The 14,032-nt window shown below is 40.0% G+C and overlaps 1 protein-coding gene across 2 annotated transcripts in view; it reads left to right on the top strand.

The window, feature by feature from the left end:
- LOC122649750 (D-lactate dehydrogenase [cytochrome], mitochondrial-like) overlaps positions 1–14,032 on the top strand; it is a 69,248-nt gene that overhangs the window by 21,983 nt on the left and 33,233 nt on the right. For both annotated transcript variants that reach the window (XM_043842990.1, XM_043842991.1), the window contains exons 4-7: positions 615–711; positions 1,441–1,515; positions 3,857–3,965; positions 5,448–5,557. In XM_043842990.1, the coding sequence (XP_043698925.1) occupies positions 615–711; positions 1,441–1,515; positions 3,857–3,965; positions 5,448–5,557 (391 nt within the window). The remainder of the gene's footprint in view (positions 1–614; positions 712–1,440; positions 1,516–3,856; positions 3,966–5,447; positions 5,558–14,032) is intronic.

Raw genomic sequence — 14,032 nt, 5'->3', positions numbered from 1 at the left:
AAGATGTGTGTAATAGCTTGGGGAGTGAATCGATTTCTCTCCCCTATATAGATTCACTAACTTGAGGTATGAGAAATTACATACAAACTCCCCATGCTAACATAAGGTAGTCTAGGGAGGTAAAAGGTAAAAAGTAAAAACACATTACAAAATAATAACCCAGTACCCAAAGTACCCTTATTACATAAACTCTTGACAAATATTTTCTAGTTTGATGCTAATGGTGCTGAATCTTGGATGAGACATTTTAAGCGCTGTCTCCAGGGATTTGAAAGAGTTAATGCTTTTTTACTTTCTCTTTCTCATTGGTATTTCGAGGGTGTCTATTTCTATTCATGTAGGTTATTTTCTTGAGTCTCTAAAACTTGCTGATTTTTTTTTCTCCTTCTCTTCCTATGCTCTTAGTTTATTTCTCCATACTTCAGTTTCATTTGCGAAAAAATTTGCTATGATCCAAACATTTAGTTTGATTTCGTCTCTGTATAAGCTTATACACAATAATTAGCTTGAGGATAATGATACTAGTTAATCAAATAATAATAAATAGGAACAAGGTATTGATAACAGGATTGTCTATCTTTTAGTAAGCCATGCTAATATTTTGTTTGTCCTAGATACGATTTGACGAGGCTGATAATTGGAAGTGAAGGAACCTTGGGAGTAATAACGGAAATTACTTTGCGGCTTCAAAAAATTCCCCAGTACTCAGTGGTATCTTTTTCCCTTCCTTTATTTTAAGGCATTGTATTTTCAGTTCTTTGAAGTTTTCCCCAATGATGTATTTCTTTTGCAATAAGGTTGAATGCTCTTTATCTACAAACATTACCTCAAAAAATTCAAAGTGAAATCTTTTGGCGTCTTAAAAGATAATTTTTCTTTTCCTTGGTTGTTCATTTGAACTGGTTTTCCACTTCCCAATCCTTGATATGAGAATGAGATCAATATAATGCCTTGAGGGTATAAAGGACAGGGAACTGAAATCTTGATTTACTAGTTGCCACTCTTTTTTATTAAATAAGCTGATAGTTTAGGACTAATGGTAAAACAAAAAAGAAAAACATAAAATGTTGAAGATCTTGGGAAAAGATTTGCATAATGTTTCTGGTATCTGAACTATCAAATAAAATATGTATAAATTCTAGTGACACACTATACAAAAATGCAAGGTAATTTACAAGTGAAGCCAACCCTATGCCTAAACAATACAAACAAGTGACAAGAAGTAGCTTTGGTAACACAGTAATGGTTCTAATTTCTAAACTGAAATGTCTCATAGATCAGTTGATAAATACTATGAGATCAACCAGTTAGTCAGTTACTCTACAACTTTTGTCCCAATAGGAGTAATTTTCTATAAATGGTGTAATCGGGCTACTAAAATTTCGATATAAGTCTTCACATGTTCATATTATGCCTTACATTCAAATTGCAACATTGCAGGTTGCAATGTGCAACTTTCCAACAATTAAGGATGCAGCTGATGTTGCCATTGCCACTATGATGTCTGGGATCCAGGTATAGTTTAAGCTGCAAATCTTTACATTCATTGTATTTGTGGTAATTTTTTCTATCATGCTGAAGTTTTATTTCTTTTTAATGGGGAAAGTAAGGAATGACCACATTAGAGCTGAGTTGGGAGTAGCTCTGATTCATGATAAGCTAGGAGAAAGTCATTTGAGGTGGTATAGCCATGTTCAACGGAGGCCTTCGGATGCTCCAGTTTGGAGGAGTGATTTGATTCAGATTGAAAGATCTAAAAGAGCCAAGGGCAGGCCTAAAATAACCATAGGAGAGGTGGTGAGGAAAGACATGCATAGCCTTGGCCTTGTACCACGTGTGACTTCGAATGAGCTGATTGGAGTGCAAGGATCCATGTAGCCGACCCCATTTAGTTGGGATAAGGCTATGTTGTTGTTTTTGTTGTGTTGTGGGGACATAATGTCTCTGCTTCGACCTAGTCCTATTTGATCAGAGACTAACTCCTATTCTATGCGTTAACTCTTTCCTCTGTTTCTTAAGGGCATTTAATATGGTTGTTTTCTGTGGATTTCAGTTTCTATGAAATTACCCACAATTTATTAAAAATTTTCTCATTTAGGAGGATCATTTGTAATGTATTTCAGTTTGCCCTTGGCATGTATGTAAGCATGTACTGCCTGGGCCCATAATAAATAATTTGAAACTCCAAATAGTTTAATGGTGGTAATCTGTACTTGGACATTGTCCGATGGTGGTTTAGGATCAGCCATCAAGTCCAAAAAGTAATAGCAGCAGCAAAGTAATCGGCTCTTGAACAGAACCTGGTTAGGTTTAACAGAGAAACCCAAAAAAAAAACACAGCGGTAATATTCCAACCAGCAGTAGCAGTAGCAGTAATCACAAACGGGCAAAAGGCTCTTACTCAGGTTCTGATTAGGGTTTGAAAATCTGAGAAGAGTAGCAGGAACCAATCGGCTGCAGTAGGGTTTGTAAACACAGAAGTAGCAGCAGTAAATAGGGGTTTGAAAACCCAAAAGTAGCAGCAGTAAATAGGGTTTGAAAACCCAAAAGGAAACAACAGAGAAGATGAACTGCAGGGTGAATCTATAAGAGAAATCAGATTTCCTAGGTTAATGGATCAATTAGAGATAAAATAGCACCTGATATGAAAACCCTCAATGGGTTACTGCAGGAAGTAGTAGAGAGAAAAAATTAAGTTGAATCTGCAGTCTTCAATAGTAGAGAGGATCCACAGATTTGGATCAGTATTATATGTAGAAGAAATCGGGTAGATAGGATTAGTACAAACCCACCCTAGTTTTCCCTTGAAAACTCCATCTAGGGTTTAATCCATAACAATATGCAGCAGTGGGTGCTGCACCCCTTGAAGAGAAAGCCTTTAGAAGACCCTCAAACCAGAACGCATCACTTCCAGTCTAAAGGTGATGCTCTGATACCATATGACAGAGTATAGATGAAGAAAACCAGAATCGAGAATGGAGGAAGAAGAGAGAAAGAGAAGAAGGTGAGGAAGAGGAGAGAACTGTTAAATTAATCAGTCTCCCTCATAATGCTTGTATTTATAATCTCAAATTACAATAGAAAGGGGAACTCCTAATCAGATTAGGAATTCCTAATCATGATAGGATTCCAAGTTACAATAGGAAAAGAACCATGAAATAAAACTAGAACTAGAACTAACAACTCAAACTGAAACTAAGACTAACAACTCATAGTAGAATTAGAACTTGACATAATTAGAAACTATGACTCCAACTAAGACTAGGAAAATAGAAGATACACATATCAACCAAATCACTGTTCACGTGAACAGTACTTCCACAGTAACAAATTTCATATAAAGTTTCCGTTGAACATAGTTGTCAAGGAGACACCTTGGCGTCCAGGCACCTTGACAAGTATCGTCACCTTGGTTGCCTAGGCGGGTGCCTTGATTACCTTGTTGGTGTCACCTTTGCATCTAGGCCCCCTCTAATCCCTTGAATCACCTCGGCGCCATGACAACTATGTTGTTGAATACTAATAGCCGAAACAGAATCCTATTGTTTTAGAGTACTAAAAAGCTATTGCGTTGTGATTAAAAGCTATTTGTTGCTCACTCTCTCTATCTTACCTAGGTCCAAAAGTACTGCTATGCTGGTAGATAGACCAGTATGGTTTTTCTAGTCTGTTTGGAAACTTTGCAATGTCCAATTTATGTTTCATTCAGATCATACGAAGTTAAATGTGCCGCTTTTGCAGTTTAAATTGTCAAATGGATTTGGATGATACAGACTTGTTTGAGCATGATATGGACTACATGATTTGCTAATAGATGCATTTGTCTGTTTTCTATATGTTCTCATGTCTTCACTAGGTGTCCCGAGTAGAATTGTTGGATGAGGTTCAAGTAAAGGCTATCAACATTGCGAATGGGAAAAATTTTCCTGAAGTTCCAACATTGATGTTTGAATTCATAGGGACAGGTGGGAGTTAATTCCTTTCTTGTCCTTTTGTTGGCTATATATTTTATTTTATTTCCTCTTTCTTAACTGGAAACTCTGAATCACTTCCTTGAAATACATTTGCCATTGGACATATGGTGTTTTATTGTCACTTGCTAATTGTGTAGAAAAATTATTGCCACTTCCTCTCAACTGGTCAATCTGCCATTCTTTTCTTCCCTCAATTTTGTATCACTTAGTTGTACTAGCAATAAACAATGTTTGTAGAAATTGGATGAAGGAGGTTCTACTTTGCATTATCCATAATTGTATTCAGTCCCTTTAAAAAGGGGATAGGTTAAGAGATGGCATGAGCTTTACTCACACGAGGGCAGTTAAGGAGGTGGTCAATATGACGAGAGGGAGATTTCTCAAAGTGATTATTTTAGATATTTGGGTTCTATTGTAAATAAAGAAGGCAATATAGAAGATGATGTTGCCTAGAGAATTAAAATATGATGGATAAAGTAGAGAGGTGCGTTTGGGGTGCTGTGTGATTTGGCATATTCCTTTAATGCCTAAAGGAAAATTCCATAAGACAGTCCTACGTCAGGTTATGATGTATGGAGTGGAATGTTGAGCAGTTAAGAAGCTTCAGATAGATAACCTAAGTGTAGCAGAGATGAGGATGTTGAGATTGATGTGTGGCAAAACTAGGAAGGATAATGTAAGGAATGACCATATTAGAGGTGATTTGGGAGTTGCCCCGATACAGGATAAGCTCAGTGAAAGTCGTTTGAGGTGGCATGGCCATGTTCAACGGAGGCGTTGTGATACACCAGTATGGAGGAGTGATTTTGATTTAGATTGTAGGATCTAAAAGAGCTAGGGGCATGCCTAAAATGACCATAGGAGAAGTTGTGAGTAAAGACATGCATAGTTTAGGCCTTGTCTCAAGTATGACATCAGATAGAGCTGATTGGAGGGCAAGGATTCATGCAGCCGACCCATTTAGATGGGTTTTTGTTGAGTTGATGTCGATGTTGTTGTGCTCTTTTCTTTTGTACCATTATTTTTATAATGTTGCCTTTGCAAGGATCCATATAACTGACCCCATTTAGTTCGGATAAGGATCTATTGTTTGTTGTAAAAATAAAAGAGAACCCCCTTTAAATGATTGTATCATTTGATCTATTGCATTTATTGTAGAAAAAAAAAATGAGGTGAATGATCCGGAACTTAATTCAGTGTAATAAAAATCTTATTACCACTACCTGGGTCAGCAACAGATGGCCCAGAAACTTCTTTAAATCTGTGAGAGTTAAGAATGTTTTCATCAAATATTGGGTCCCTCCCCCAGTGTATACGGCATACACTCTTTGCCATTTGTACATCACAAGTTTAGTCTAGAAGACCAATGTGTAGATCATGCTTTCTATTTACCAGATAACGTTATCATAATTTTGATATTCACTGATCTTCAATTTTCAGTGATAATTTTGCTGATTCCTGTAACATATGCAGAAGCATATTCACGGGAGCAGACGTTAATGGTTCAGAAGATTGCTTCTGAGCACAATTGTTCTAATTTTGTCTTTGCAGAGGATCCTGAAGCTAAAAAGGAACTTTGGAAGGTGAAATGGTTTATCAGTTTTTTACATTCCAACTCATTGTATACAGATTACTTTGATAGTTATCCCAATTTATTATTTTCACTATGTTAGGCCTTTGTCAATAATAAATCCAGTTAGTTTTTGTAACTATTTACTATTTATTATATCCTCCTGCACAGAATTGAAATATTGCTTGTTATTGCTGTTGAATTGACTCTGAATTATTTTTATCACAAGCTCTTGATAGTCATTCTAAACGATTTGACCATAGTTCATGTAATGGGTGTGCCTTTTGGAGGTTGCATTGAATTTCATGGGCTGGATGTAACTGCCTTGGTTTAGTTTCCTTAATTTTCTGTTTAACGGTGAAAATCTTAAAATCTAATATGCTCTGATTTAGGACAGTTTGTTGGTGTAATCATTTCTTTACAGTATTTATCAATAAAGTTGTGCATGGGCCTCCTAAGTGTGGCTTTGGAAGAATTGGGTGCTAATTTAAAATTGTAGGCAAGTTGTGGTTATCTGATAGTCCTGCGAAGAAGTAGAATAGTGAATCTTTGAGTAAGTTAAGGTCAGGGTTCTACAGGGAAATTAGGGGGGAAGCAAGCATGATTGAAACCAAAGTGAAGGGTTTAAAGGTCTGGTTGATTAGGTGGAATTATATTTATACTTGCAGTTGTACTTGAGGGTTTTAAAGGGTTAGATTATGGTACTAGGTGAAATTTGGCAAGGAAATTGCTGACCATGGGGATGGATTAAACTCAAGGAACAGCTAGGTTAAACTAGGATTGCGATGTGGTTTTGTAGGTTAGGTGTATTTCCTTCGGCCTATGGCTGAGAACGGAAGCCTGGCTGGTGTTTTCAGATTCTATTGTGGAAATACTCTTACACAATGGAGGGACAGAACTGAAAATGACATAAGCAGCTGATGGTTCACAGAAGAAATGGAGAGGATATTACTACGTTCTACTCTCTAAAATGACATCTAGTTCCCCTTAAATCGTAAAGTTCTCATAGAAAAATCACAATCCACACAGAAGTTAAGCAGCAAATGTGCTTCTCATGGAAAAAAATGTCTAAATAGTGAACTGGGTTACAGAGCCTTGTCCACCTAGTTGGACGTTGCCCTTTCACTAGTAGCAGTAGTGGTATCCACTTTCGGTTCAAACTAGAAGGCAGAAATGAACCTAAACATTCTTAAGACTTAAGCTCGATAATAAAATGAGAGAACCATACCTGGATTCAAAATTACAAAATAGCCCTATTACCTAAGCTTCAGAGGAATCGAATTGTTATCAAACTAATGGATGGAGTTCCAAAATAGGAATAACAATGGCAGGTTTCAGGTGGATTTCATGAATAACATCGCTGAATTATGGGTAATTTCATAGAAACTGCCATTGTTATTCCTATTACAAAAAAAATATAGCATATTATCGCTTGCATGATCCCAACAAAAAGGAAAAAGCACACCAATACATCCAGTAAGCTACTCATTCATAAAATCCTCTCATCTATCCCATATACAAAAGCAATTCTCCCCTCTAAAATCAGGGACAACTAAACACCAACTAACCATCCTCATTGCCTTGAATGCAGTCCTCTCATCTGTCTCTTCCTTTGCCAAAAAAGTGTTAGTGTTTCTCTCCTTCGAAATGCACCAACAGGTTGCATAAGGAATCATCTTCCACAAGATTTCCATCCTCCCCTCAAATGGGCATCCCTCCCACTGCAACAAAATCGAAAGAAGGGAATTAGGAAAACTCCAATTCACCCCCATCCTCGAGAGGCAGTGAGGTACTTCCCCCAAGCTTCCAAGACACACACATAAAAGGAATAGATGACACTCATTTTCTTGTCTGTCACCACAACTTGCACACATTCCATATACTCCAATCTCTTTTGATCAAATTGTCCATCATAAGGATCTTTACCAATACTGCTGTCCACATGAAGAAGCAAATCCGCGGAGGCACCCATCGATATCAAATCAACTTATAAGTAAAACAGCTCCCCTTGATGCAGCATCTTGAAAAAAGACTTATGGAAATGTTCCCCTCCTCCTTGTCCCCAGCATCATCCTGTCTACCCCTCCCTCTTTTCAAATTGACCGCTCTCTAAAACCTGCATTAAAGCCTCCACCCCTCTACCTCCCCCAATCATTAAGGTTTCTCCTAAAATTTGATGACCAAACTCTGTCTTTCCATCAAATCTGTATACTCTTTAACCATCGCATCCAGATGGCCAATGTATATATATCCTTCTGAAATTTTGATCGATCATGACTTGTCCTGAGGTAGCCCCATCTGAGCCTATCTAAGAGTTGAGGACCTAAAATTGGAAGTGGCTGTTGTGGAATCATACTTGTCTACCTGCTCCTTTTCATCTGATGGAGAACACTGTGGGTAACAAGATTTGACTCCTGAGGAAACTACTTGTGTCTGTTCACCTAATGCTTGAGAAAATCATTGTGGTTTTCAAACCCTTTGATATTGTTGTATTATAGGTTCAAGGGTAGAATTGTCCTAGGGGTTTTTTTGTCCTTGAACCCATTCCAGAATGCTCTTTACATTATAAATAAAGATGGTTGTAGTCACTCTGACTCAAGCCAGTATTCATGGAATTCAACACGGTATCAAAGCCAAAAATATTCCTGGAATATGGGAATTAAAATTTTTCATTTTTTTTTCTCTCTCTCTCTTCTTCTTCGTGGTTCTGCCCTAAGGACAGCCACTACCATAGGCTCCTCCACCACCACAGGCCTCCTCCACCTTCCGCCACCTCTGCCAGGCCCCACCAGCCCCTCCACCACCTTCTGCCACCTCCGCCAGGCCCCGGCAGCACCTCCACCACCTACCGCCACCTCCTCCAGTCCCGCAGGCCTTTTGCCCTTCTTTTTTCTCCCACGAGAGGTCCCCTTCCTTGCCATTATTTTTCACCCACCCTTGGTGTTGAGTTGACTCCCACCGAGGGTCCTTTACCTTCCCTCATGTTCTGAATTTTTGGAGGCTTTATTTCTGCGATTTTTTTATACCAACCAACATGCCTGGCAATTCAGAGGTCTCTTCTGCTTCATCTGCTTCTGATGGTTTGTCGCAACGTGACCTCATTCCGTTTCCGGTGAATCCCATCAAGTTAAATGGAAGCAATTATCTTTTATGGTCTCGCTCTTGCTTGTTTGCAATTGGTTCCCGTGGTTTCTCTGGCTACATCACGGGCACTCTGGTTAGGCCTGTTGAGGCTGGTTCTGCACAGGATAGATGGATGAATTTCAATTTCTTGGTCATGTCCTATCTGGTTAATTCCATGGACCAAGAAATTGTCAGGGCGTTACCTTATCCTTGATTCGGCTGCGAAAATTTGGAAGACACCCCAGGACACATATTCTCGGGTTGGGAATGCCGCCCAATGTTATGAACTACGTCAGAAGATCCATTCTACCAAGCAGTTGGAGTTGTCCCTTTCTCAGTATTACAATACCATGTGTACCATGTGGCAGCAGTTGGATTTTCTGAGCACCTTTACTGCCACCTGTGATGTTGATGCCATGGCTTTCCAGAAGTGGGAGGATGGTTTACGTGTTTTTGATTTTTTGGCCGGACTTAATATCGAGTTTGATCAGATCCGGGCCAATATTTTGAATCAGGACCCACTTCCAACTCTGGAGTAGGCCTATGCGATCCTTTCGGCTAAGGACAGTCAGCGTACAGCCATGGTTCATCCTGTTACTGAGGAACAATTGGCCCTTATTTCCGGTTCCCAGTCTTCCCGTGGAAATTCTTCCCGTTCTGCTAACTGATCGGACATCTGGTGATCGCCCTCCCATTAATTGCGATCACTGTGGAAGGAATGGCACACAAACGACCGATATTGGAAGCTTCATGGTCGCCCTGCCGATACTCGCGGGAGTAGGAAGGGTGGTTCCAATTGGCCAAGTAATACCTGTGCTCATCAGGTAGCTACTGAAGAACAGCCTGATCAATCTCTTTCCCAAGTCGTGGTTGAACTGCAAAATCTACGGGATATGGTGAATCGCTTGGACACATTTTCTTCGGCATCTATATCTCCTTCCATGGCTGCCTCGGCTCTCTCTCTACCTACCAATCCCAATACACCTTCTTCCACAAGTATTTCATTTGGTGGGAACTACGCCTCAATCATGCCCAATTCTTGGGTATTTGACTCAGGGGTAACCGACCATATGACAGGTTCTTCATCTCTTTTTTCCAAATATTTCCCTTTATCTGGTCATAATAAGGTTCGTATTGCTGATGGGTCTCTTTCTCCTATCTCGGGGAAGGGACCTGCGCAGTGTACTTCCTCTCTTAGCCTTGCATCTGTGTTACATGTCCCTAAGTTTACTACTAATTTGCTTTCCATTAGTAGCCTAACCAAGGATTTAAACTGCAAAGTAACTTTTTCCCCGAACCATTGTTTGTTTCAGGACTTGGCAACGGGCAGTACGATTGCATGTGGTAGAGTGGTTGGTGGGCTATACGTGCTTGACAGTTCCCGGGCAGTTTTGACATCTCAGTCTGCGTCTTCTGATTTTGATTCTGCATTGTTTGAGTTGAATAATTGGCATCGTCGTTTTGGCCATCCACCGATTGGTGTTTTATTTGATTTATTTCCTAGTTTAGTGAAACGGTGTAATAAATATAATTTTTCTTGTGATGCTTGCACTTTGGCAAAGCAAACTAGAAGTATTTTTCCTATTTCTAATAATCGAAGTTTAAGTCCATTTTGATGTGTAGGGCCCTGCCCGATGTGTTTTTACTTCTGCGTTTTGATGGTTTGTCACTTTCATTGACTATTTTAGCCGGACCACTTGGGTCTATTTGATGTATAGTAAAAGTAACGTCTTCACCTGTTTCACCCTATTTCATAAAATGGTCCAGACCCAATTCGATGCCAAAGTGAAGATTCTCCGATCAGATAATGGAAAAGAGTACATGGATGGTGCCTTTCGCTCATATTTGGATAGCCATGGAATCATACATTAGACTTCTTGTGTTGATACTCCTGCTCAAAATGGAGTGGGTGAACGCAAGAACCGACATCTATTGGAGGTTGCTCAGTCTCTTATGTTTACTATGGCTGTTCCTCCTCGTTTCTGGCGTGATGTTGTCCTTACAACTACTTATCCTATCAAACGGCTTCCCTTGCGGGTTTTAGGAGGCCGCTGCCCTTTGAAAATTCTGTTTGGGAAATCCACGTTTGTTGTGCCTCCCAAGGTCTTTGGCTATGTAGTGTTTGCTCGGAATCACCATGTACACGGAAAGTTTGATCCCAAAGGGCTACGATGCTACTCTGCTACCAAGAAGGGGTGTAAATGTTATCATCCTCCTATACGATAGGTGTTTGTCACTATGGATGTGGTGTTTTGGGAGTCTGAGGCTTACTTTAAACAGCCGGTACCTCTGCAGGGGGAGATTCTAAGTGGTGAAGAGGTCCCGCTGATTACTCCTCTGGACATTGAGATACCTACCATAGAGGATGTCTTTGTTGAACTAGAAGATGGAATTACAAGTCAAGAACAAAAAGTGGGACAGACTGAGCAGTAGCAAACGATCCAGGGAGAGAATAATGTGAAGACTTACTCTCGTGGAACTGATTTTCCTTTTCATGGCCCTCAGTACAAAGAGATCACCACCACCGATCCTACACAATCGGCATCTGTTCCTACTCCAAGTCATATCTCTGGTAAGCTTCCTCCTGATCTCAGTCTTGATTTACCCATTGCTATTCGAAAACCAAAGCGGAGTTGTACACAACACCCTATTTCCAACTTTGTGTCATGCAACTCTTTAACTCCTGCTTTCTATGCCTTCGTATCTTCTTTATCCTCTGTTACCATCCCTAACAATTGGCAGGAAGCAATAGCTGAATAGAAATGAAAGGATGCGATGAACGAAGAAATGCTTGCCCTTGAAAAGAATCAGACCTGGGATTTGGTGAATCCTCCACTAGGAAAGAAACCCATTGGTTGTAAATGGGTCTTTGTTGTGAAGCACAAGGCTGATGGCTTAGTGGAAAGATACAAAGCAAGACTAGTTGCCAAAGGGTTTACTCAAACCCAAAGAATTGACTATCAAGAGACCTTTGCTCCTGTAGCAAAGATGAATACTATGCGGGTTATCATTTCTTGTGCTGTGAATCTAGGTTGGGAACTCCAACAACTTGACGTGAAGAATGCCTTCCTGTATGGAGACTTGGAAGAAGATGTTTACATGGAGATACCTCCTGGTTTTACTTCTTCAGAGACCTAAAGAAAGGTATGTAAGTTGAAGAAGGCTCTGTATGGTCTGAAGCAGTCACCAAGGGCTAGGTTTGGTCGATTCTATAAGGCTATGATTGCTTATGGGTATAAGCAAAGCAATGCTGATCATACTTTGTTTGTTAAAAGGATGGGACAATAAGTGGCAATTCTGATTGTCTATGTTGATGACTTAGTAATCACAAGTAGTGATGCACAGGAAATCCAGAAGTTAGACTTCTTTGGTCACCGAATTTGAAGTCAAAGATTTGGGCAGGTTAAGTTATTTCTTAGTGATTGAGATTGCCTATTCAGACAAGGGCATATCTCTCTCTCAAAGAAAATATACCCTAGATTTATTGAGTGAAACAGGGATGCTTGGGTGTAAACCAGCAGATACCCCTCTTGAGCCAAACACACTTGAAGAGTAAGGAAGGTGACCCAGTGGATAAGGATAGCTATCAGAGGTTAGTTGGCCGATTGATATACCTCTCACATACCCGTCCAGATATCACATTTGCTATGAGTGTCGTAAGTTAATACATGCATGACCTCACTCCTCTTACTTGGAGGCAGCATATAGAATACTTCGCTACCTTAAGTCATCTCCTGGAAAAGGAATCTTGTATTCTCTACATAGCCATCTCCAGACAGAAGCATACATTGATGCAAATTGGGCTGGCAGTCCTGACAGGAAGTCAACATCCGGGTACTGCACATTTGTTGGAGGAAACCCAACTACTTTGAGAAGCAAAAAATAAGCAGTTGTAGCTCGATCGAGTGTTGAAGCTGAATTTAGAGCTATGGCACAGGGTATTTGTGAACTTCTCTGGTGCAAGGGACTTCTTTAAGATTTGGGTATGAATGCTGATCTTCCAATGCAACTTTACGGTGACAGCAAGTTGGCAATCAGCATTGCTCACAACCCGGTCCAACATGATCGTACCAAACATGTTGAGATTGACCGACATTTTATCACAAACCAATTGGAACAGGGAATTATTTGTATTCCATTTATCCAGTCTAGTGAGCAGCTGGCTGATATCCTTACCAAAGGAATCAGTAGTAAGTTATTTTGTCCTATAATTAGCAAGTTGGGCATGTTTGATATGTATGCTCCAACTTGAGGGGGAGTGTTGTAATATGGGTTCAAGGATAGAATTGTCTGAGGGGTATTTTTGTCGTTGTACCCATTCCAAAATGTTCTTCTTTACATTATAAATAAAGATGGTTGTAGTCACTCTGGCTCGAGCCAGTATTCACGGAATTCAACAAATATCTTTTGGGATCTCAAATTCTGTGGACGTACTCATTTTTCGTCTAATTTTTTGTAAATATTAGCTCAAATGCATTTTACTACTTGGTTGAATAAAGCCTTGAGCAATGGTTAAAATGGTTGAAAAGTTGCCTGATTGATGCTGATCATGGTTCGAGATGTCGCGAGTTCTTGGCGAGGTCTCGTGAGATCTCGGCAATTTTCTCAATTTCGACCAGGATCGAGTCGAGATAGAGTGTGAAATAAGAAGAATACATTTTCTCACCCAAAATTTTGGTATCTTGCTGAAATGTCACAAATTCAGTTATATAAATACCATGTTTCGACTTGCCTCAGTCAAAATTTTGACCTATTCTCGGTATACTCGACTGGTTTCATCAGTTTGTAAAGAAAACGGTTCCATATCTTACAAAAAAAAAAAGAAGCTTGGAACACTTGGATTTGATGCTCAAGAACAACATTTGGAGGAGATTTGCTGCCCAACAACCTTGGAGGAGATTTAAACTTGAAGGCCTAACACTCGTTTAATATTAGGATGAGCATATAGGGATAGCGGCCCGAACCCGCCCTGAGCCCGAACAGGGCCTGGGCTGAGATATTGGTCTTGAGGGCGGTCAAGGATGGAAATTTCTGGCCCTGAGTCAAGGTCTGGTCGGGCCAGGGTTGAGGCCTCGGGCTAAGCCTGGCCTGGCCCAGCCCGACCCTGTTTTAAGTTATACTATACAATATATATATTATAAACTTTAAACGTCACCCACATTTTGTTATATAATATATTATATAAGAAGACAATAAGAAACATAATTCATTTTATTACAATGTTATTTTACGTAAAATTGATAATTTTCTCCTTGGTCCATTCCAGCCCATGCATTTCCTTCCCCCTCCCCATGATCAGGGCCAATCAGGGTCAGCCCGGGCCGACCCTGAGGGCGGGTCGGGGTGGGATTTTTCTAGCCTTGAG

This window comes from Telopea speciosissima, chromosome 2 (assembly GCF_018873765.1).
Source record: "Telopea speciosissima isolate NSW1024214 ecotype Mountain lineage chromosome 2, Tspe_v1, whole genome shotgun sequence".
Taxonomy (NCBI): domain Eukaryota; kingdom Viridiplantae; phylum Streptophyta; class Magnoliopsida; order Proteales; family Proteaceae; genus Telopea; species Telopea speciosissima.
The sequence above is the reverse complement of the archived record's forward strand: the minus strand, read 5'-3'. Positions and strand labels throughout refer to the sequence as shown.